We start from the raw sequence: 25512 nt of genomic DNA on the forward strand, positions 1-25512 counted from the left end.
AATTCCCTGTTTTCTATCTCCTGCCTTTCTTAAAAAGTGGGGTAACATTAGCTACCCTCCAATCCACAGGAACTGATCCTGAATCAATAGAACATTGGAAAATTATCACCAATGCGTCCACAATTTCTAGAGCCACTTCCTTAAGTACCCTGGGATGCAGACCATCAGGCCCTGGGGATTTATCAGCCTTCAGTCCCATCAATCTATCCAACACCATTTCCTGCCTAATGTGAATTTCCTTCAGTTCCTCCGTCACCCCAGGTCCTCTGGCCACTACTATATCAGGAAGATTGATTGTGTCCTCCTTAGTGAAAACAGATCCAAAGTACCTGTTCAACTCATCTGCCATTTCCTTGTTCCCCATAATAAATTCACCTTTTTCGGTCTTCAGGGGTCCAACTATTTTTTTCCTCTTCACATACCTAAAGAAGCATTTGCTATCCTGCTTTATATTCTTGGCTAGCTTACCTTCATACCTCATCTTTTCTCCCCGTATTGTCTTTTTAGTTATCTTCTGTTGTTCTTTAAACATTACCCAATCCTCTTGCTTCCCGCTCATCTTTGCTAGGTTGTACTTCTTCGCTTTAATTTTTATACTGTCCCTGACGTCCCTTGTCAGCCATGGTCGTCCCTTTCTCCCCTTGGAATCTTTCTTCCTCCTAGGAATGAACTGATCCTGCACCTTCTGTATTATTCCTAGAAATACCTGCCATTGTTGTTCCACGGTCATCCCTGCTAGTGTATCTTTGGCCAGCTCCTCCCTCATGGCTCCATAGTCCCCTTTATTCAACTGCAACACTGACACCTCTGATCTACTCTTCTCCCTCTCCAATTGTAGATTAAGTGGACAGGTCATGTTATGGTCACTACCTCCTAAAGGCTCATTAACCTTGAGGTCCTATATCAAATCCGGTTCATTACACAACACTAAATCCAGAATTGCCTTCTCCCTGGTAGGCTCCAATACAAGCTGTTCTAAGAATCCATCACAAAGGCACTCTACAAAGTCCCTTTCTTGGGGTCCAGTACCAACCTGATTTTCCCAGTCTACCTGCATGTTGAAATCTCCCATAACAACCACAGCATTACTTTTGCTACATGCCAATTTCAACTCCTGATTCAACTTGCGCCCTATGCCCAGGCTACTGTTTGGGGGCCTGTAGATTAGTCCCATTAGGCAAGGCAAGGCAAATTTATTTGTATAGCACCATTCGTGCAAACTGCAATTCAAGGTGCTTTACAGGAAAGAAAAAATAAAATAGTCAATAATTAAAAATTGCAAAATAAGCAATACGACAAATGTATGAATAATAAAACAACGTCAATGAAACAATAAAACGATTTTAAAAAGCACATAAAAGGGTTAAAATTAGACGGTTAAGATTACCTGCATGTCGGGTTATGGAAAAGCTCTAGTAAACAACAGTGTTTTTAGGCCTGATTTAAATGCGCTTACAGTTCGTGCACACCTCAGGTGTTCAGGAAGCTTGTTCCACAGGTGTGGAGCATAAAAACCCAATGCTGCTTCAGCCTTTTTAGTTCTGACCCTGGGAACACAGAGTAAACCTGTCCCTGAAGACCTGAGGAGTCTAGGCGCCTCATATACAACAAGTAGGTCAGAGATGTATTTTGGACCAAGACCATTCAGTGCCTTGTAGGTCAGTAACAGAATTTTAAAATCTATCCTCTTACACACAGGGAGCCAGTGCAAGGATTTAAGGACAGGTGTAATGTGGTCCATTTTCTTGGTGTTGGTCAAGACTCTGGCAGCGGCATTTTGGATAAGCTGCAGTTGTTTAATTGATTTTTTATTGAGACCTGTAAAGATGCCATTACAATAATCTAACCTACTAAAAATATATGCATGAACAAGTTTTTCAGTGTCGTCTTTGGACAGAAATCCCTTGATTCTTGCTATATTTTTTAGATGGTAATAGGCAGATCTGGTAATGGTCTTTATATGGCTGTTAAAATTCAAATCCGAGTCCATAACTACACCAAGATTTCTGGCTTTGTCTGTGGTTTTCAGTGCAATTGAGTCGAGTTGAGCACTCACCTCTAGCCTTGATTTTTTGGGACCAAAGACAATAATTTCTGTCTTATTTGCATTGAGCTGGAGGAAGTTCTGGTTCATCCACTCATTGATATGTTTGACACACTGGCTCAGTGAGTGTAGGGGACTATGGTCATGTGGTGACACTGCGATATATAGTTGTGTGTCATCGGCATAAGTGTGGTAGGATATGTTAAAATGGTCTATGATCTGAGCTAGGGGGAGCATATAAATGTTGAACAAAATGGGTCCAAGAATGGAGCCCTGAGGAACCCCGCATGTGAGTTTTGTACGTTCTGATTCAAAATTACCAAGGGAAACAAAATAATCCCGATCTTTCAAGTACGTTTTGAACCAGTCCAGCACAGAACCAGAGAGTCCCACCCACTTCTCCAGTCTGTCAAGCAGTATGTTAGGGTCTTTTTACCCTTACAATTCCTTAGTTCTATCCATACTGACTCCACATCTCCTGTTTCAATGTCACCCCTTGCAAGGGACTGAATTTCATTCCTCACCAACAGGGCAACCCCACCCCCTCTGCCCACCTGTCTGTCTTTTCGATAGGAGGTATACCCTTGAATATTCAGTTCCCAGCCCGAGCCAGCATTGATCGGTGAGTTAGAAAAACCGTTTCATATCTCATGGACATCATTGAAAGTTACAAATAGTGAAAAGCCTCGATAGAGTGGATGTGGAGAGGACGTTTCCACTAGTGGGAGAGTCGAGGACCAGAGTTCACAGCCTCAGAATTAAAGGACATTCCTTTAGGAAGGAGATGAGGAGGAATTTCTTCAGCCAGAGGATGATGAATCTGTGGGATTTGTTGCCGCAGACGGCGGTGGGGCCTACAAGTCAGTGGATGCTTTTAAGGCAGAGATAGATAGATTAGCAATGTTACAAAATTTTGAGATTTTAAAAATCAAGTCTGTAATTTATCCCATCAGATAAAGCATAAAAATAAGTTTAATTTGACACCTAATTCACTTTCATATCTCAAGTATTTAAAACGTTATGGCCATTTTCATACTCGGAAATTAGTATCTTGTTCCCTATTGATTTTCTATGGACATAACAAAAAAGTTGTGATCGTGAACAGTCAAAAGCCCATAACTTTCTTAAAAATTAAGAGAACTGAATGAAATTTTCAGTTATCATAGATTGAAGCATTCTGAAACAAATATAAAATAATCTTACTTGGATGACCTGAAATTAAAGCATATAATTAGTTAGTTACCTAATTGTAGCTAATTTCAGACTTCAATTACTAGATCTAAACATCTATCCATTTCTTAATAAATGATTAACATTTTTAAATAGCCTAAATGTCCAAATAATATTCACACATAATTCACAATAAAACATGATTTTTAAATCTCATTTACATTAATTTATAGGCCAAATAGAAGGAATTCAGTGTTCAATTGCTGTAAATAAATGCCCATTTAAATCAGCTTTCCAGTGGGTCCCTGTGGAACGCGCTGGTTTAGAACGTTCACATTGCGGTAGATTTGTGCCCCAAATGCCCAGAAAAATACTGCGCGATATAATGGGCCCAAAATGAGCTACTCGCAATATTAAACTTTGTATAAAGGGATCTTTAGAAGCCCTTTTTAATGTAAAAATATACAACCTACCTTCTGCTATTTGCTTTATGAGACCCTGCGGTTGCTGGCGGTCGCGGGTTTAGAGATTGATTTTTAAACTACTATAACTATTATTCAAGGCCTTTAAACCTAATAATAGCTTTTGCGACGGGGTCTTCCAGCGATTTTTCGTTAATAATTAACTAGGCTGAACATCTTCGATTTGAACAGCCTAGAGAAAATCGCGTTTTAAACCCGCCCCCCTCTAAACGGCGCCAAAATCGCGCACACTCGCAGCGGCAGATTTTCACAGACGCTTCAGGTAGGCTTTGCAACATACCTAGATAGATAGATTCTTGTTTAAGAAAGAACTGCAGATGCTGGAAAAATCGAAGATAGACAAAAATGCTGGAGAAACTCAGCTGGTGAGGCCGCATCTATGGAGCGAAGGAATAGGTGACGTTTCGGGTCGAGAACTTTCTTCAGACTGATGTGGGAGTGGGGGGCGGGAAGAAGAAAGGAAGATGCGGTGACAGTGGGCTGTGGGAGAGCTGGGAATGGGAAGGGAAGGATGGAGAAAACAGGGATTACCTGAAATTGGAGAAGAATGTTCATACCGCTGGGTTGTAAATTACCCAAGCAAAATATGAGATGCTGCTCCTCCAATTTGCAGTGGGACTCAATCTGGCCTTGGAGGAGGCCCAGGACAGAAAGGTCAGATTGTGAATGGGAGGGGGAGTTAAAGTGCTGAGCCACCAGGAGATCAAATGTGATTAGTGCAGGAGAATGGGGTTGGGAGGGAGAGATAGATCAGCCATAATTGAAATGCGGAGTGAACTCGGTGGGCAGAATGGCCTGATTCTTCTGATAGAATGTATGACTGCTCTCGAAGTTGGTGTTTAGATAAGGTCTGGTTTCAGGGTTTGTGACTTCTATTACTCATGTTATGTGTGAGGTTTCTACAAGATAAAGGGGAACTGAACATGCAGCCAACAGCCATGTCAACGGAAAAATAATTCCCAACATTTTGCTTTCTAGAGATCAACTGTAGCTTTAGACTTTAGAGATACAGCGCGGAAACAGGCCCTTTGGCCCACCGGGTCCGTGCCGACCAGCGATCGCCCGTTCACACGCTAGTTTAGTTTAGAGAGACAGCGCGGAAACAGGCCCTTTGGCCCACGAGTCCGTGCCGACCAGCGATCGCCCGTTCACACGCTAGTTTAGTGTTTAGTTTAGATACAGCGCGGAACAGGCCCCTTCGGCCCACCGAATCCGTGCCGACCAGCGATCCCCGCACACTAACACTATCCTACACGCACACACACTAGGGAACCCGCACGTCTTTGAAGTGTGGGAGCAAACCGGAGCACCCAGAGAAAACCCACACAGGTCACGGGGAGAAGGTGCAAACTCCGTACAGACAGCGCCCGTGGTTGGGATGCAACCCGGGTCTCTGGCGCTGTGAGGCAGCAGCTCTACCCGCTGCGCAACCGTGACTGCCCAGGGCAGTTGGGAGGGAGGGAGGGGGGGGGGGGGGGTTGTGCAAGTAAAATAAAACCTCTTGTTTCTTTAGGGGAAGTGGAAGTGGCTTTTGTTGGCCGCAGCTTCGATGTGGTTCAAGCAGGATGTGTTGCTTGGTGACATTTAAGCCTGGGAAATGTGAGCTCCACTCCATCGCCTTCCATGTGACTCGTTCCTGAGGCTTTTATCACCAAGTCTGTGAATGGTATGGTTCTGGGAGAGAGAGAAAGAGGGAGAGAGAGGGAGGCGGGTGTAAGGGAGAGAGATAGAGTGGGGAGGGCGGGAGAGTGAAAGAGGGAGGGAGAGGGAGAAATTGGGGGGAGGTGAAAGGTGGGAGAGGGAGGGCGCGAGAGAAAGGGAGAGAGAGAGTTGTTGAGAGGGACAGCAAGAGAGAGCGGGGGAGAGGGAGAGAGAGCAAGCAATATAGAAAGAGGAGGAAGAGAGAAATTGGGGAGTTGGGTGGGACTCTCTGGTTCTGTGCTGGACTGGTTCAAGTAAGTTTTGAACCAGTCCAGCACAGAACCAGAGAGTCCCACCCACTTCTCCAGTCTGTCAAGCAGTATGTTAGGGTCTTTTTACCCTTACAATTCCTTAGTTCTATCCATACTGACTCCACATCTCCTGTTTCAATGTCACCCCTTGCAAGGGACTGAATTTCATTCCTCACCAACAGGGCAACCCCACCCCCTCTGCCCACCTGTCTGTCTTTTCGATAGGAGGTATACCCTTGAATATTCAGTTCCCAGCCCGAGCCAGCATTGATTGGTGAGTTAGAAAAACCGTTTCATATCTCATGGACATCATTGAAAGTTACAAATAGTGAAAAGCCTGGATAGAGTGGATGTGGAGAGGATGTTTCCACTAGTGGGAGAGTCGAGGACCAGAGTTCACAGCCTCAGAATTAAAGGACATTCCTTTAGGAAGGAGATGAGGAGGAATTTCTTCAGCCAGAGGATGATGAATCTGTGGGATTTGTTGCCACAGACGGTGGTGGAGCCTACAAGTCAGTGGATGCTTTTAAGGCAGAGATAGATAGATAGATTCTTGTTTAAGAAAGAACTGCAGATGCTGGAAAAATCGAAGATAGACAAAAATGCTGGAGAAACTCAGCTGGTGAGGCCGCATCTATGGAGCGAAGGAATAGGTGACGTTTCGGGTCGAGAACGTTCTTCAGACTGATGTGGGGGTGGGGGGCGGGAAGAAGAAAGGAAGATGCGGAGACAGTGGGCTGTGGGAGAGCTGGGAATGGGAAGGGAAGGATGGAGAAAACAGGGATTACCTGAAATTGGAGAAGAATGTTCATACCGCTGGGGTGTAAATTACCCAAGTGAAATATGAGATGCTGCTCCTCCAATTTGCAGTGGGACTCACTCTGGCCTTGGAGGAGGCCCAGGACAGAAAGGTCAGATTGGGAATGGGAGGGGGAGTTAAAGTGCTGAGCCACCAGGAGATCAAATTTTGATTAGTGCAGGAGAATGGGGTTGGGAGGGAGAGATAGATCAGCCATAATTGAAATGCGGAGTGAACTCGGTGGGCCGAATGGCCTGATTCTTCTGATAGAATGTATGACTGCTCTCGAAGTTGGTGTTTAGATAAGGTCTGGTTTCAGGGTTTGTGAAGTCTATTACTCATGTTATGTGTGAGGTTTCTACAAGATAAAGGGGAACTGAACATGCAGCCAACAGCCATGTCAACGGAAAAATAATTCCCAACATTTTGCTTTCTAGAGATCAACTGTAGCTTTAGACTTTAGAGATACAGCGCGGAAACAGGCCCTTTGGCCCACCGGGTCCGTGCCGACCAGCGATCGCCCGTTCACACGCTAGTTTAGTTTAGAGATACAGCGCGGATACAGGCCCTTTGGCCCACCGGGTCCGTGCCGACCAGCGATCGCCCGTTCACACGCTAGTTTAGTTTAGAGATACAGCGCGGAAACAGGCCCTTTGGCCCACGAGTCCGTGCCGACCAGCGATCGCCCGTTCACACACTAGTTTAGTGTTTAGTTTAGATACAGCGCGGAACAGGCCCCTTCGGCCCACCGAATCCGTGCCGACCAGCGATCCCCGCACACTAACACTATCCTACACGCACACACACTAGGGAACCCGCACGTCTTTGAAGTGTGGGTGCAAAGCGGAGCACCCAGAGAAAACCCACACAGGTCACGGGGAGAAGGTGCAAACTCCGTACAGACAGCGCCCGTGGTTGGGATGCAACCCGGGTCAATGGCGCTGTGAGGCAGCAGCTCTACCCGCTGCACAACCGTGACTGCCCAGGGCAGTTGGGAGGGAGGGAGGGGGGGGGGGTTGTACAAGTAAAATAAAACCTCTTGTTTCTTTAGGGGAAGTGGAAGTGGCTTTTGTTGGCCGCAGCTTCGATGTGGTTCAAGCAGGATGTGTTGCTTGGTGACATTTAAGCCTGGGAAATGTGAGCTCCACTCCATCGCCTTCCATGTGACTCGTACCTGAGGCTTTTATCACCAAGTCTGTGAATGGTATGGTTCTGGGAGAGAGAGAGAAAGAGGGAGAGAGAGGGAGGCGGGGTGTAAGGGAGAGAGATAGAGTGGGGACGGCGGGAGAGTGAAAGAGAGGGAGGGAGAGGGTGAAATTGGGGGGAGGAGAAATGTGGGAGAGGGAGCGAGAGAAAGGGAGAGAGGGACAGCAAGAGAGAGCGGGGGAGAGGGAGCAAGCAATATAGAAAGAGGAGGAAGAGAGAAATTGGGGAGTTGGGTGGGACTCTCTGGTTCTGTGCTGGACTGGTTCAAGTAAGTTTTGAACCAGTCCAGCACAGAACCAGAGAGTCCCACCCACTTCTCCAGTCTGTCAAGCGGTATGTTAGGGTCTTTTTACCCTTACAATTCATTAGTTCTATCCATACTGACTCCACATCTCCTGTTTCAATGTCACCCCTTGCAAGGGACTGAATTTCATTCCTCACCAACAGGGCAACCCCACCCCCTCTGCCCACCTGTCTGTCTTTTCGATAGGAGGTATACCCTTGAATATTCAGTTCCCAGCCCGAGCCAGCATTGATCGGTGAGTTAGAAAAACCGTTTCATATCTCATGGACATCATTGAAAGTTACAAATAGTGAAAAGCCTGGATAGAGTGGATGTGGAGAGGATGTTTCCACTAGTGGGAGAGTCGAGGACCAGAGTTCACAGCCTCAGAATTAAAGGACGTTCCTTTAGGAAGGAGATGAGGAGGAATTTCTTCAGCCAGAGGATGATGAATCTGTGGGATTTGTTGCCACAGACGGTGGTGGAGCCTACAAGTCAGTGGATGCTTTTAAGGCAGAGATAGATAGATAGATTCTTGTTTAAGAAAGAACTGCAGATGCTGGAAAAATCGAAGATAGACAAAAATGCTGGAGAAACTCAGCTGGTGAGGCCGCATCTATGGAGCGAAGGAATAGGTGACGTTTCGGGTCGAGAACTTTCTTCAGACTGATGTGGGGGTGGGGGGCGGGAAGAAGAAAGGAAGATGCGGAGACAGTGGGCTGTGGGAGAGCTGGGAATGGGAAGGGAAGGATGGAGAAAACAGGGATTACCTGAAATTGGAGAAGAATGTTCATACCGCTGGGGTGTAAATTACCCAAGTGAAATATGAGATGCTGCTCCTCCAATTTGCAGTGGGACTCACTCTGGCCTTGGAGGAGGCCCAGGACAGAAAGGTTAGATTGTGAATGGGAGGGGGAGTTAAAGTGCTGAGCCACCAGGAGATCAAATTTTGATTAGTGCAGGAGAATGGGGTTGGGAGGGAGAGATAGATCAGCCATAATTGAAATGCGGAGTGGACTCGGTGGGCCGAATGGCCTGATTCTTCTGATAGAATGTATGACTGCTCTCGAAGTTGGTGTTTAGATAAGGTCTGGTTTCAGGGTTTATGAAGTCTATTACTCATGTTATGTGTGAGGTTTCTACAAGATAAAGGGGAACTGAACATGCAGCCAACAGCCACGTCAACGGAAAAATAATTCCCAACATTTTGCTTTCTAGAGATCAACTGTAGCTTTAGACTTTAGAGATACAGCGCGGAAACAGGCCCTTTGGCCCACCGGGTCCGTGCCGACCAGCGATCGCCCGTTCACACGCTAGTTTAGTTTAGAGATACAGCGCAAACAGGCCCTTCGGCCCACGAGTCCGTGCCGACCAGCGATCGCCCGTTCACACACTAGTTTTGTGTTTAGTTTAGATACAGCGCGGAACAGGCCCCTTCGGCCCACCGAATCCGTGCCGACCAGCGATCCCCGCACACTAACACTATCCTACACGCACACACACTAGGGAACCCGCACGTCTTTGAAGTGTGGGAGCAAACCGGAGCACCCAGAGAAAACCCACACAGGTCACGGGGAGAAGGTGCAAACTCCGTACAGACAGCGCCCGTGGTTGGGATGCAACCCGGGTCTCTGGCGCTGTGAGGCAGCAGCTCTACCCGCTGTGCAACCGTGACTGCCCAGGGCAGTTGGGAGGGAGGGGGGGGGGGGTTGTACAAGTTAAAAAAAAACTCTTGTTTCTTTAGGGGAAGTGGAAGTGGCTTTTGTTGGCCGCAGCTTCGATGTGGTTCAAGCAGGATGTGTTGCTTGGTGACATTTAAGCCTGGGAAATGTGAGCTCCACTCCATCGCCTTCCATGTGACTCGTTCCTGAGGCTTTTATCACCAAGTCTGTGAATGGTATGGTTCTGGGAGAGAGAGAGAAAGAGGGAGAGAGAGGGAGGCGGGGTGTAAGGGAGAGAGATAGAGTGGGGAGGGCGGGAGAGTGAAAGAGAGGGAGGGAGAGGGAGAAATTGGGGGGAGGAGAAATGTGGGAGAGGGAGCGAGAGAAAGGGAGAGAGAGTTGGTGAGAGAGGGACAGCAAGAGAGAGCGGGGGAGAGGGAGCAAGCAATATAGAAAGAGGAGGAAGAGAGAGAAATTGGGGAGAGAAAAAGGGAGAGATGGAAGTGTGTGAGAAAGAGAGAGCGGGAGGGGGTGAAGATGGAGAGAGAGAGAGAGAGCGAGCAGGTGAGGTGGAGGTGGGACTGGTGTAGAGGGGACATGTTGGCTGGTGTGGGCAAGTTTAGTGAAGAGCCTGTTTCCACGCTGTGTAACTGATAGTTCTTCAGTCACGTCGATACTGACGGAGAAGTTTGTGGTTTGGACTGTCATTAAATCCTCTGTCTCCTTCCTGGGATGGAGGGGGGAGGGAGGGAGAGAGAGAGAGAGGGGAGGGAGAGGGGGCGAGGAGAGAGGGAGAAAGAGAAGCGAGAGTGAGAAAGAGAGGAGAGACAGAGGAGCGAGACAGTGTGAGAGAGAGAGGGGGCGGGAGAAGGAGAGAGAGGGGGAGAGGGAGAGAGAAAGAGGGGGCGAGAGAGGGAGAGGGAAAGAGAGAGGGGGAAGGGATAGAGAGAGACAATGAGATCGAGAGAGAGAGAGGGGGAGGGAGTGAGCAAGAGAGAGGAAAGAGAGGGAGATGAGCGAGGCAGAGAGAAGCGATAGAGAGAGAGAGGGGAGAGAGAAAGAGGAGAGTAGGAAGAGGGGGAGAGGAGAGAGAGAGATGGGAAGGGAGAGAGCGAGAGAACAAGCAATATAGAAAGAGAGAACGGAGAGAGAGAAATAGGGAAGAGAGAGGGAGAAGGAGATAGGGAGAAGGAGAGAGGGAGAGGGAGAAGGAGATGAACGGGGCAGGATTTCTGACACAACTACACTTGTGCTGATGGTCACCATCTTTCTTTGTCTGTTCTAGATCTTTCCGAATGATGATGACATCTTTATTGTGGGCGCTCCTGACCCTCGCCCAGGGTAGGTCCGTCACACCGGGGGAAGCGATAGGACGTTACACCGTGGGGGAAAGCAGAGGGGGAAGGACAGGGTGGGGGGGGGGGATACACTGGGGGGGACTACGCATAGAAACATAGACAATAGGTGCAGGAGGAGGCCATTCGGCCCTTCGAGCCTGCACCGCCATTCAATATGATCACGGCTGATCATCCACAATCAGTACCCCGTTCCTGCCTTCACCCCATATCCCCTGACCCTGCTATCTTTAAGAGCCCTATCTAGCTCTCTCTTGAAAGCATCCAGAGAACCGGCCTCCACGCAGAGAATTCCACAGACTCACAACTCTCTTGGTGAAAACAATTCTTCTCATCTCAGTTCTAAATGGCCTTCCCTTTATTTTTAGACTGTGTGGCCCTGATTCTGGACTCCCCCAACATCGGGAACCTGTTACCTGCCTCGAGCCTGACCAGTCCTTTTATAATTTAATACTTTCTGTAAGATATCATCTCATCCTTCTAAATTCCAGTGAATACAAGCCCAGTTGCTCTAATCTTTCCTCATATGACATTCCCGCCATCCCGGGAATTTACCTGGTGAACCTACGCTGCACTCCCTCAATAGCAAGGATGACCTTCCTCAAATTAGGGGATCAAAACTGCACACAGATGTGGTCTCACCAGGGCCCTGTACAACTGCAGAAGAACCTCACCTCTTTACTCCTATACTCAAATCCTCTATTTATAAAGGCCAACAGGCCATTAGCTTTCGTCACTGCCTGCTGTACCTGCATGTTTGCTTTCAGTGACTGGTGTACAAGGACACCCAGTTCTCGTTGCAGGGACTATCCTAATAGTTAAGAGACATTTAGACAGGTACATGGATAGAACAGGTTTGGAGGGATATGGGCCAAACGCAGGCAGGTGGGATCTGGTGTAGCTGGTACATATTGGCCGGTGTGGGCATGTTGGGTCGAAGGGCCTGTTTCCATGCTGTATCACTCTACGACTATGACTATGGTTATGGCTCTGTGACTCTGTGTCTCTGTGACTGTGTCTCTGTCTCTCTGTGTGTGTCTCTCTATGTGTCTCTCTGTCCCTCTGTCTCCGTGTCTCTGTGACTGTTTCTGTGTCTCTCTGTCTCTTTCTCTCTGTGTTTCTGTGACTATTTCTGTGTCTCTGTGGGTCTCGGTGACTGTCTCTCTGTCTTTCTGTGACTGTCTCTGTGACTGTGTCTCTGTGTCACTGTGACTGACTCTGTGACTGTGACTCTGTTTCTCTGTGTGTCTCTGTTTCTCTGTTTCTCTGTGTGTCTCTGTTTCTCTGTGTCTCTGTTTCTCTGTGTCTCTGTGTCTCTGTGACTATGAATATGTGTCCCTGTGACTGTGAATATGTGACTCTGTGACTGTGTCCCTATATCTCTGTGACTGTGTTTCTGTGTCTCTTTGTCCTGTGTCTCTGTCTCTCTGTGTGTCTCTGTGTCTTTCTGTCTCCGTGTCTCTGTGACGGTGTTTCTGTGTCTGTGTGGGTCTCTGTCTCTCTATGACTGTCTCTCTGTATCTCTGTCACTGTGCCTCTGTGTCTCTGTCTCTTTGTGACTCTGTGTCTGTGTGTCTTTGTGTCTCTGACTGTGTCTGTGTCTCTATCTCTCTCTGTCTGTGTCTCTGTCTCTGCGTCTCACTTTGTCTCTGTCTCGGTGTCTCCGTGTCTCTGTCTTTCTGTGACTGTGTCTTTCTGTGACTCTGTGTCTGTGTGTGTGTCCCTGTGTCTCTGTGACTGTCTCTGTGTGTGTTTCGGTGTCTCTGTGACTGTTTCTGTGTCTCTGTCTCTCTGTGTCTCTCAGTGTCTGTCTGTGTCTCTCTGTGTCTGTGACTGTGTCTCTGTATATCTGTGACTGTGTCTGTGTGTGTGTCTCTGTGTTCTGTGTCTCTGTCTCCGTGTGTCTGTGTCTGTCTCTGTGTCTCTCTGTCTCCGTGACTCTTTTGTCTCTCTGTGTTTCGGTGTCTCTGTCTTTCTGTGTCTGTGTCACTCTGTCTCTCTGTCACTGTGCCATTGTGACTGTGCCTTTATGACTGTCCCTCTGTGACTCTCTCTCTGTGTCTCTGTGACTGTCTCTCTCTGTCTCTGTATGTGTCTCTGTGACTGTCACTCCGTGTTTCTCTGTGTCTGTCTCTCTGTGTCTGTCTCTCTGTGTCTGTCTCTGTCTGTCTCTGTGTCTGTGTCTCTGACTGTCTCTCTGTGACTGTCTCTCTGTCTCCGTGTCTCTGTGTCTTTGTGACTGTCTCTGTCTCTCTGTGACTCTTGTCTCTCTGTGACTCTCTGTGTCTGTCTGTGTATGTGTGTATGTGTGTATGTGTCTCTGTCTCTGTGTCTCTGTCTCTGTGTCTCTGTGTCTCTGTGTCTCTGTCTCTCTGTCTCTCTGTCTCTCTGTGACTTTGTGTCTCCGTGACTCTGTCTCTCTGTCTGTGTGTTTCTGTGACTGTATCTGTGATTGCTTCTGTGTCTCTGTGTGTCTCTGTCTCTCTGCGTCTCTCTGTCTCTGAGTCTCTGTCTCTCTGTGACTATGTGTCTGTCTGAGTGTGTGTCTCTCTGTCTGTGTGTCTCTGTGACTGTCTCTCTGCCTCTGTGGGTCTCTGTCTCTCTGTAACTCTGTCTCTCTGTGACTGTGTCTCTGTCTCTTTGTGACACGGTGTATGTGTCTCTCTGTCACTGTGTATCTGTGACTTTGTGTCTCTGACTGTCTCTGTGACCGTGTCTGTGTCTCTATCTCTCTGTATCTCTCTGTGTCTGTGATTGACTTTCTGTCTATCTGTGTCTGTCTTTCTGTCACGGTGACTCTGTCTCTGTGAGCCTGTGTCTCTGTGAGCCTGTGTCTCTGTGAGCCTGTGTCTCTGTGACTGTGTCTCTGTGACTGTGTCTCTGTGACTGTCTCTGTGACTGTGTCTGTGTCTCTGTGACTGTGTCTCTGTGTGTGTCTCTGTGACTGTTTATGTTTCTGTGTGTGTTTCTATGTCTCTGACTGTGTTTCTGTGTCTCTGTCTCTCTGTGTTTCTCTGTCTCTCTGTCTCGTGTCTCTGTTTCTCTGTCTGTGTCTCGGTGACTCGGTGTCTCTGTCTCTCTGTGTGTCTCTGTCTCCGTGTCTCTGTGTCTTTGTGACTGTGTTTCTGTGACTGTGTCTCTGTGTCTCCGTATCTCTCTGTGTCTCCGTGTGTGTTTCTGTGACTCTCTCTGTCTCCGTGTCTCTGACTGTCTCTCTGTGTCTCTGTCTCTCTGCGTCTCTCTGTGTCTTTGTGTCTCTGTCTCTGTGTATCTGTCTTGCTGTGACTCTGTGTCCGTGTGTCTGTCTCTGACTGTGTCTCTGTCTCTCTTGTCGCCGTGTCTCCGTGAATGGGTTTCTGTGTTTCTGTGTCTCTGTCTGTGTATCTGTCTGTGTATCTGTCTGTGTATCTGTCTGTGTATCTGTCTGTGTATCTGTCTGTGTATCTGTCTGTGTATCTGTCTGTGTATCTGTCTGTGTCTCTGTCTGTGTCTCTGTCTGTGTCTCTGTCTGTGTCTCTGTGTCTCTGTGACTCTGTGACTGTTTCTCTGTCTCTGTGTTTCTCTGTCTCTGTGTTTCTGTGTCTCTGTGTTTCTCTGTCTCTGTGTTTCTCTGTGACTGTGTCTCAGTGACTCTGTGTCTCCGTGTCCCTCTGTGTCTGTGTCTCAGAGTGGTGAATCTCTGGAACTCTCTGCCACAGAGGTTAGTTGAGGCCAGTTCATTGGTTATATTTAAGAGGGAGTTAAATGTGGCCTTTGTGGCTAAAGGGATCAGGCGGTATGGAGAGAAGGCAGGTACGGGATACTGAGTTAGATGATCAGCCATGATCATATTGAATGGCGGTGCAGTCTCGAAGGGCCGAATGGCCTCTACTCCTGCACCTATTGTCTATGTATCTATGTCTCTCTGTCTCCGTGTCAAGTCAATGCATTTCAAGTCAATCCATTTCAAATCACACACATACACACTTCATCTCACATACACACACAGACTCGCTCTCACACACACACACAGACTGACACACACACTCTCACACACACACAGACTCACACCATATATCTGACAGTAAACCCTCTTCACAGGTGATTGACAGGAGAGAGGACCAATCCACTGATCTCAAGATTTTTTTAAACATTCATAACTTTTTTATTTTTCAGCAATCGGAATAATCCTTGGGGTTGCTGCAACGGGGGAGAACTGTGAGTAAGATGGCCAAAAATCATAGAGATATAGGGTAGCGCTATTTCTAAAATCAATTAACAGCGTAGACAGGAAGTGGTCAAGATGAGATATATATATATATATATATATATATATAGGAGACAGACACAAAAAGCTGGAGTAACTCACCTCTGGAGAGAAGGAATGGGTGAAGTTTCGGGTCGAGACCCTTCTTCAGACTTGGATATCTTTCATTCATTGTTCGTTATCTCCACATCACTGTCTATCTCTCTTTTCCCTGACCAGTCTGATGAAGGGTCTCGACCCAAAACATCATCCATTCCTTCTCTCCAGAGATACTGCCTGTCCCGCTGAGTTACTCCAGCTTTTTATGTCTATCCATGTACCTGTTTCTAACTGTTTCTTAAACGTTTGGATAGTCCCAGCCTCAACTACCTCCTCCGGCAGCTTTTTCCATACACCCACAACTTTGTGTAGAAAAAGTAATCCCTCAGATTCCTATTAAATCTTTCCCACTTCACCTTAAACCCATGTCCTCTGGTCGTCGATTCCCCTACTCTGGGCAAGAGACTCTGTGCGTCTACCCGATCTATTCCTCTCATGATTTTGTACACCTCTATAAGATCGCCCCTCATCCTCCTGCGCTCCAAGGAATATTCCCAGCCTGCCCAACCTCTCCCTGTTGCTCCCACTCGACAGTCCCCTCAACCTGAATAGTAGCAGTCAAATACGGGACAAGGGCAGTCCCGTATGGTACAAACCAATTTGTACGCCAATATATACGGCCGTTACAGTTGGCAGCCCTAGTTAGGAGGGAGATATATATCAACCATGATTGAATGGCGGAGTAGACTTGATGGGCCGAATGACTTTATTCTGCTCCTATCACTTATGCACTGCAGGAGGGAGGGAGAGAGGGAGGGAGAGAGGGAGGGAGAGAGAGAGGGAAGGAGGGATAGAGGGAGGGAAGAAGGGAGAGAGGGAAGGAAGGAGGGAGAGAGGAATGGAGGGAGGGGGAGTGAGGAGGAATCGCCCCACTGCGTTCCCCGACTCATTAGAGTTTAAATACTTTTTGTTTTCACAGATGCCCCCAGATCTGTTCTCCTGACCCTCTCTCCCTTCACGTTATCTCCTGGAGTGAGTTATCTATCCCTCAGATGTACAGTGGGGTCTAGTAATCCTCCAGTTACAAGTTACAGGTGGCACCAGACTAGGTCTGGATTATCCCAGACGACTGAAACACAGACGTCTACAAACAAGATCAACATCGACCAACTAACTAAAGACACAGACTACTGGTGTGAAGCCGTCAATTCAGTTGGACCAACGACCTCCGAGAAAACCAAGCTGCCCGTTTACGGTTCGTTGTAGTTTAGTTCAGAGATACAGTATGGAAACAGGCCCTTCGGCCCACCGAGTCCGTGCTGACCAGCGATCGCCCATTCACACACACTAGCTCTATGTTTAGTTCAGAGATACAGTATGGAAACAGGCCCTTCGGCCCACCGAGTCCGTGCTGACCAGCGATCGCCCATTCACACACACTAGCTCTATGTTTAGTTCAGAGATACAGTATGGAAACAGGCCCTTCGGCCCGCCGATTCCGTGCCAACCAGCGATCGCCCGTTCACACACAAGTTTATTTTAGAGATACAGCGTGGAAACAGGCCCTTCGGCCCACCTAGTCCGCGCCATCCAGCGATCCCCGCACACTAACACTATACTGCACATGCTGGGGCCAACTTTAAAAAAAAATGCATTTTACACCAAGCCAATTAACTGACAAACCCGCACGTCTTTCGAGTGTGGGAGGGAAACCGGAGCACCCGGAGAAAACCCACGCGGGTCACGAGGAGGACGTGTAAACTCCGCACAGGCAGCACCCGTGGTTGGGATCGAACCCGTCGCTGCGAGGCTGGGTTGGCCTGGTTTTGTCTCCCTTTCTCTCACCCTGCCTCTGTTTTCTTTCAGGGGGCTACGGCTGGGTGGTGTGGACCCCCGTCTCTGTCCGAGCCCGTGTCGGGAGTTGCGTGACCATCCCGTGTCGCTTCCGTGTGCCCAGGAACACGCGTGGTCCCTGGACTGGCATTTGGCTGAAAGACCACAACTACAGCGGCACACGCGTGTACTCCACCTCAGGCGACAGTGGGGCCGATTATATACGACAGGTGCGCTTTCTGGGTAGCATGGAAGATCAAAACTGTTCATTGAAGATCCAGAACCTAGGATCGTCGGATAGTGGGAAATATTTCTTCCGCCTTGAAGGCTCAGATAAATGGTCGGATCCCATCGGCGTAAATCTCCTAGTGTCAGGTGAGTTTAGAATCGTCAACTTTACCTCTCCCAAATAAGGGACAAACGGTCAAAATACGGAACAAATTTCCCGACGGCAATTCGTTGGCCGACTCGGCCGGGGCTGGGTGAATGATGAGTTGGCCCGGGTGCTGGATTGCACACAAAGCTCTCTCCTCTCCTCTTCTCCACTCTCCTCCCCTCTCCTCTTCAGTTCCCCTCCCCTCTCCTTTCCTCCCCTCCTCTCTCATCCCCTCTTCTCCCCTCTCCTCTCCTTGCCTCCTCCTCTCCTCTCCACTCCTCCCCACCGCTCCCCTCCCCTCTCCTCTCCCCTCCTCCCACAACTCCCCTCCCCTCACCTCCACTCTCCTTACCTCCCCGCCCCTCTCATCTCCTCCCCTCTCCTCTCCGGTTCCCACATAAAGAACAAAAGGTCAAAATACGGGACAAATTCCCCACGGCAATTTGTTGACCGACTCGGACGTGGCTGGGTGAATGATGAGTTGGCCCGGGTGCTGGACTGTACACAAAGCCCAGCCGGTGGACCAGCTGAGGAGTTTTGGCCCGGGGGGGGGGGGGGGCAAAGTCCGGCGCCCCGTCCTATTCGGGAACCGACGATCGGCCCATGAGAAGGAGGGGTGGTGGTGGTGTCGGCGGTCAGCGAAGGTCCGAAGGTCGGACAACTGGCTGGGCTGCCGACTGACGGGGCCACGGGCGAGGCGCTGCTGCTGCACTCCATGGGCTGCACTACGTCGGGACGGGCAAGGCGGGGCTGGACGACCCAACAGTCCCCTTGACCCGAGTAGTAGCAGTCAAATACGGGACAAGGGCGGTCCCGTATGGGACAAACCGATTTGTAGTCCAATGTACGGAATGTCCTGGATAATATGGGACAGTTGGCAACCATTGGTGAGTTAGATCATCTTCACAAGTTCTAGGAGCAGAATTAGGCCGTTTGGCCCATCGAGTCTACTCCGCCATTCAATCGTGTCCGATATATCTCTCCCTCCCAAACCCACTCTCCTGCCTTCTCCCCATAACTCCTGACACCCACACTAATCACCAATCTATCTATCTTAAAAATACCCACTGACTTGTGGCCTCCACCGCCCTCTGTGGCACAGAATTCCACAGATTCACCACCCTCTGACTGAACAAAATCCTCCTCATCTTCCTAACAGTACGTCCGTTAATTCTGAGACTGTGCCCTCTGGTCCTAGACTCTCCCACCAATGGAAACATCCTCTCCACATCCGCTCTATCCGGGCCTTTCACTATTCAGTAACGTTTCAATAAACCTCCCCCCCCCCCTCGTTCATCTAAACTCCATCGAGTACAGGCCCAGTGCCAACAAAAGCTCATCGTACGTTCATGATCCAACATGCCCCACCTATACTAGTCAAACCCTTGGTACACCTCTATAAGATCGTCCCTCATCCTCCTGCGCTCCAAGGAATAGAGTCCCAGCCCTGCCCCAACCTCTCTCTGCAGCTCAGACCCTTCGAGTCCCGGCAACATCCTCGTAAATCTTCTCTGCCGCCCTTTACTGCTCAACGACATATTTCCTGTAACACGGAGCCCAGAACTGAACACAATACTCCAAATGCGGCCTCACCAACGTCTTGTACAACTGCAACGTGGCCTCCTGACTTCTGGACTCAATGAAGGCCAAAGTGCCAAAAGCCTTGTTGACCACCTTGTCTACATGCGACTCCATTCTGCACCTCTCTTGCTTATTGAATAATTGAATTTAATACATTTTATTTGCCAAGAACATACACATACAAGGAATTTGCCTTGGTGCTCCGCTCGCAAGTAACAACATGATATACAGTAGACAATTAAACATAAAACATAATTTAAATATGTGAATAATTCAAGCCATTCAATGTGATCATGGCTGATCATCCACAATCAGTTCCCCGTTCCTGCCTTTTCCCCATATCCCCTGACTCCGCTATGCTTAAGAGTCCGATCTAACTCTCTCTTGAAAGTTTCCAGAGAACCGGCCTCCACCGCCCTCACCGCCAGAGGCAGAGAATTCCACAGACTCACAACTCTCTGGGTGAAAAAGTGTTTCCTCGTCTCCGTTCTAAATGGCTTACCCCTTATTCTTAAACTTTGTGGCCCCTGGTTCTGGACTCCCCCAAGATCAGGAACATGTTTCCTGCCCCTAGCGTGTCAAAACCCTTAATAATCTTATATGTCTCAATAAGAAGCCCTCTCATCCTTCTAAACTCCAGAGTGTACAAGCCCAGTCGCTCCATTCTCTCAGCACATGACAGTCCCGCCATCCCGGGAATTAACCTGTTGAACCCATCCTGGGCTGCCTCAAGAGCAAGAATGTTCTTCCTCAAATTGGGAGACCAAAACCGCACACAATACTCCAGGTGTGGTGTCACTAGGGTCCTGTACAACTGCAGAAGGACCTCTTTGCTCCTATACTCAATTCCTCTTGTTATGATGGCCAACAGGCCATAACTGCACACAATACTTCAGGTGTGGTCTCATTAGGGCCCTGTACAACAGCAGAAGGACCTCTTTGCTCCTATACTCAACTCCTCTTGTTATGAAGGCCAACATGCCATTGGCTTTCGTCACTGCCTGCTGTACCTGCATGCTTACTTTCAGTGACTGATGAACAAGGACCCCAAGATCCCGTTGTACTTCACGCAAGTGACAACTACAGTGAGAATTATGAATGATACATAAAACATTAAACATTAATAATAAAACATTATTGATTAAACATGTGAGTTAAATAAAATACCAGAGTAAAAGGAGGCTACAGATTTTTGGTTATTGAGTAGAGCTACTACTCGTGGAAAAATGTCTGGCTGTGGCGGCCATGACAGTCCGGAGTCGCCTTCCAGAGGGAAGTGATTCAAAGAGTTTGTGGCCAGGGTGAGAGGGGTCAGAGATGATCTTGCCTGCTCGCAATGGAGGGAAGGTTGCAGCCAACAACCTTCTCTGCTGATCGGACGATTCGCTGCAGCCTCCGGGTGTCGTGCTTGGTGGCTGAGTCAAACGAGACCATGATGCACCACCGCTGCACCACAGAGAGCATACTAACGTATGGCATCTCTGTGTGGTATCTCAGCTGCACGGAGGCGGAGAGGAGAGCTCTTCAGCGCGTCGTCCACAGACCGCAGCGGATCATCGGGACAGAGCTACCAGCCTTGGAGGGCATCTACCACACGCGGTGCCTCAGGAAGGCCCTCAGCATCCATAAGGACTCATCACACCCCTGCCACGGTCTGTTTCAACTACTTCCCTCCGGCAGACATTACAAGCCCTTCTACGCCCGAACCTCCAGACTCAGAGCTATAGCGGCTCTGAACCGGCCCTAATGAGTGCCCACCCACCCCCTTTGGACAGTCTCCCTCAGATGGTCACGTCAATCAATTCAGCTTGCTTATTTATGTATTGTATTTATTTACCTTTCTTGTACATCAGTGGAGCTGCACACTAAATCTCGTTGCACTGACGTGCAATGACAATAAAAGATATTATTATTATTATTATTATTATGGAGAAGGTGAGGACAGACTCTACGATGGCCGTATAGAATTGGACCATCATTGCCTGTGGCAGATTGTGCTTCCTCAGCTGCCGCAGGAAGTACATCCTCTGTTGGGCCATTTTCACTGTGCAGTTGATGGTGCCCCCCCCCCCCCCCCATTTTAAATTCCCTGGAGATGATGGTTCCCAGGACCTTAAACGAGGCTTAAACTTGCCGTTCCTTCACCAGGAGAGCCGGAAACACCGGAGATTGGCGACCCAGGACAGATGGTGGAGGGGAGGCCGGTGTCTCTGACCTGCTCCCTGCACAGTTACTGCGCGGACGACGTTCCTCTCTTCCTCTGGCAGCCCCATCCCCTCCGCCCTGCCGTGACCCGCATCGTTTACCAGGACCAGCACTGGATCCACTCCAGCGAGGTGGAATTCATGCCCAGGTCCGATCAAAGACAGCGCGTGGTTTCGTGCAAGGCCACATTTGCTCCCAGGACCTCTTCCGTCCGAACAACGAGATCGCTGGACGTCAAGTGTAAGTTGCTGAAAATGTACCCCCCCCTCTCCCCCCTCCCATTCATAATGTGGTTTAGGGATAGCGGAGTTACGGGATATGGGGAGAAGGCAGGAACGGGGTACTGATTGTGGATGATCAGCCATGATCACATTGAATGGCGGTGTTGGCTCGAAGGGCCGAATGGCCTACTCCTGCCCCTATTATCTATTGTCTATTATCTGTGTGTGTCTCTGTTTTCAGACCCACCCCGAAACGTCACGGTCTCGCTGAGAGTAAACGGGTTGATCGACCGCAGCTTGAGTGAAGGGGACAGAGTTCTTCTCAGCTGTAGTTCATCCTCAACGGATCCACCAGTCCAGAGCTACACCTGGTACAGAAACGAAGCGGAAATCCACAGAACAAGCAGTCACGATCTCTGGTTTCCATCCATATCCTACGCGGATTTCGGGAAGTACATGTGCCAAGCCACCAACGCAGTGGGAAGCATCCGATCTGAGGAAGTCACAGTGACCGGCATGCGTGAGTATCCCGCATAGCACGTCTTCCCGAGATAAAGTTCAACGGCGAGGGATCAGACACGCGAGAGGCAGGAATTAATTTACGTACAGGAGTAGGCCATTTGGCCCTTCGAGCCAGCACCACCATTCAATGTGATCATGGCTGATCATCCACTATCAGAAGCCCGTTCCTGCCTTCTCCCCATATCCCCTGACTCCGCTATCTTTAAGAGCCCAATCCAGCTCTCTCTTGAAAGTATTCAGAGAACCGGCAGAGAATTCCACAGACTCGCAACTCTCTATGTGAAACACTGTTTCCTCATCTCCGTTATAAATGGCTTACTCCTTATTCTTAAACTGTGTGTGGCCCCTGGTTCTAGACCCCACCTGATAATTGCTCGTTTCTGAGCTTCCCCCCCCCCCCCCCCACAGTCTAGTTTCAGTAAAAACACTGAATCAAGCTAACGTTTATTTTATCAAAAGCGCGTCACAGATCATACACTGTACCTATCCCCACCGCGGGTTCGATCCCCGCTTCTGTCTAGTCAAGCCATCTAGGCCCCAGAGACACTCCAGAACATCTCCTGAAGATCGACCACGAACCTCGTGATCACCGTCTTTTATATGCTCCGTGAATCACTAGGGGGGCGCAGCATGATGGCAGCCTCTGCCTACAGTCTCTGTTTTTCCATCTTTTTACATTTTTAGTCTTTTTTAAAAGTATGTTGAGGAGGTTTCTTTAGTATTTCTATGTGGGGGAGGTGGGTGGGTAGGATAAGGGGGAAACCATTTCCCAGTCACTTCTTGGCAGGGATGCAACTATTATCCGAGTCGCGTCCTCGCTGGCGCGGCCTTTCCTGCCGGGGACCGGCCAGAGCTTCAGCGGCGGCGTAGCACTGGATTCACCACGGAGCGGGCGATGCCTTACCTGGATCACGGTTTGAAGCTCCGGAGTGTTGGGCCACTGCTTCAACATCATGGAGCTGTGGTTCGTAGATTGTTGGGCCTGTTGCTTCAACATCATGGAGCTGTGGTTCCTGGAGTGTCGGGCCTGTTGCTTCAACATAGTGGAGCTGTGGTTCGTAGAGTGTTGGGCCTGTTGCTTCAACATAGTGGAGCTGTGGTTCGTAGATTGTTGGGCCTGTTGCTTCAACATCATGGAGCTGTGGTTCGTAGGTTGTTGGGCCTGTTGCTTCAACATTGTGGAGCTGTGGTTCCTGGAGTGTTGGGCCTGTTGCTTCAACATAGTGGAGCTGTGGTTCCTGGAGTGATGGGCCTGTTGCTTCAACATTGTGGAGCTGTGGTTCGTAGGTTGTCGGGCCTGTTGCTTCAACATAGTGGAGCTGTGGTTCCTGGAGTGTCGGGCCTGTTGCTTCAACATCATGGAGCTGAGGTTCGTAGATTGTTGGGCCTGTTGCTTCAACATCATGGAGCTGAGGTTCGTAGAGTGCTTTAGTAAAGGTACAGTGAGCCAAGGGTACAGTGGGCTAAAGGTACAGTGCTTTAGTATAGGTACAGTGGGTAAAGGTACAGTGCTTTTTGTTTATATAATAAAGGTGCAGTTTAAAGGTCAAGAGGGAGCAGCTGTTTGTGAGTCAGATACCTGCTGATTTCTCCCAGCAGTTTCTATTGTATTATACTGGTATCGGATCCAGGGTAAGGCGAGAGAATGACAGTCAGAGCAGTGTACTGTACTGGATGTCAGATGTGGGAGGTCATGGTGTCGGATGGCCCTCCAGACGTCCACATCTGCACCAGGTTCAGCGAGATGGGGCTCCTAAGGGACCGTATTAGGATCCTGGAGCAGCAGCTCGATGACCTCTGTCTGGTCAGGGAGAGTGAGGAGGTCATAGAGGAGAGTTATAGGGAGGTGGTCACTCCAAAACCACGGGAGAGAGACATGTGGGTCACGCTAAGGAAGAGCAAGGGGCAGAGGCAGGGACGAGTGAGTACTCCAATGTCGGTACACCTTGCAAATAAGTACTCCTGTTTGAGTACGGATGGGGGTGACAGCCTACCCGGGGGTAGCGACAGCGGACGGGCCTCCAGCACAGAGACCGGCCCTGTTGCTCCGAAAGGTAGGGAAAAAAAGAAGAGGGCAATAGTAATTGGGGACTATTGTTAGGGGGTCGGATAGGCGATTCTGTGGACGCAGTCGGGAGACCAGGATGATGATCTGCCTCCCTGGTGCCAAGGTCTCGGACGTGTCTCAACGCATCCAAGATATCCTGAAATCAGAGGGAGAGGAGCCTGAGGTCGTGGTACATATAGGTACCAATGACATAGGTAAAAAAAGGGAAGAGGTCCTGAAGGGAGGATTTAGGGAGTTGGGAGAAGAGTTAAGGAAAAGGACCAAAAAGGTAACAATCTCAGGATTACTGCCTGTACCATGCGACAGTGAGAGTAGGAATGGAGCGAGGTGGACGATAAATGCGTGGCTGAAAGACTGGTGCAGAGGGCAGGGATTCAAGTTTCTGGATCATTGGGACTTCTTTTGGGGAAGGTGGGACCTGTACAGAAAGGATGGGTTGCACTTGAACCCGAGGGGGACCAATATCCTGGCGGGGAAATTTGCAAAGGCCACTGGGGAGACTTTAAACTAGAATGGTTGGGGCGAGGGACTCAAATAGAGAAAGCTAGTAGACAGAATGGGAGGCAGGAAGCAGAAAAGGGAAGCACTCGGACACAAGAGGAGAAAGAAAAAAAAGGAAATAAACAGAGAATAAGAGGCGGTGGGTTTCTTAAATGTGCATATTTTAATGCTAGGAGCATTATAAGAAAGGTGGATGAGCTTAGAGTCTGGATAGACACCTGGAAGTATGATGTTGTGGCGATCAGTGAAACATGGTTGCAGGAGGGCTGTGATTGGAAACTAAATATTGCAGGATTTTGATGCTTCAGGTGTGATAGAATTAGAGGGGCAAGAGGTGGTGGTGTTGCATTGCTAGTCAGGGAAGATATTACAGCAGTGCTTTGGCAGGATAGATTGGAGGGCTCATCTAGGGAGGCTATTTGGGTGGAACTGAGAAGTGGGAAAGGGGTAGCAACACTTATAGGGGTGTATTATAGACCGCCAAATGGGGAACGAGAATTGGAAGAGCAAATATGTAAGGAGATAGCAGATATTAGTAGTAAGCACAAGGTAGTGATTGTGGGAGATTTCAACTTTCCACACATAGACTGGGAAACTCATTCTGTAAATGGGCTGGATGGTTTGGAGTTTGTAAAATGTGTGCAGGATAGTTTTTTGCAGCAATACATAGAGGTACCTACTAGAGGAGGGGCAGTGCTGCACCTCCTGTTAGGAAATGAGACGGGACAGGTGGCGGAGTTATGCGTTGGGGAGCACTTCGGGTCCAGTGATCACAATACCATTAGTTTCAATATAATTATGGAGAAGGTCAGAACTGGACCTAGGGTTGAGATTTTTGATTGGAGAAAGGCTAACTTTGATGAGATGCGAGATGATTTAAAAGGAGTGAACTCGGACATTTTGTTTTATGGGAAAGATGTAGAAGAGAAATGGAGGACATTTAAAGGGGAAATTTTAAGAGTACAGAA

General features: G+C 48.8%; 1 protein-coding gene across 1 annotated transcript; it reads left to right on the forward strand.

Annotated features, from left to right (window-relative positions):
• Window positions 1–15882: 15882 nt before the first annotated feature.
• LOC116969636 (sialoadhesin-like) lies at window positions 15883–21990 on the forward strand. The gene is made up of 5 exons (XM_033016453.1): window positions 15883–15925; window positions 16217–16492; window positions 17104–17445; window positions 21176–21472; window positions 21695–21990. Exons 1-5 carry the CDS (start codon window positions 15883–15885, stop codon window positions 21988–21990), a joined length of 1254 nt encoding a protein of 417 aa, XP_032872344.1.
• Window positions 21991–25512: the final 3522 nt, after the last annotated feature.

This window comes from Amblyraja radiata, unplaced genomic scaffold, assembly GCF_010909765.2.
Source record: "Amblyraja radiata isolate CabotCenter1 unplaced genomic scaffold, sAmbRad1.1.pri S91, whole genome shotgun sequence".
Taxonomy (NCBI): domain Eukaryota; kingdom Metazoa; phylum Chordata; class Chondrichthyes; order Rajiformes; family Rajidae; genus Amblyraja; species Amblyraja radiata.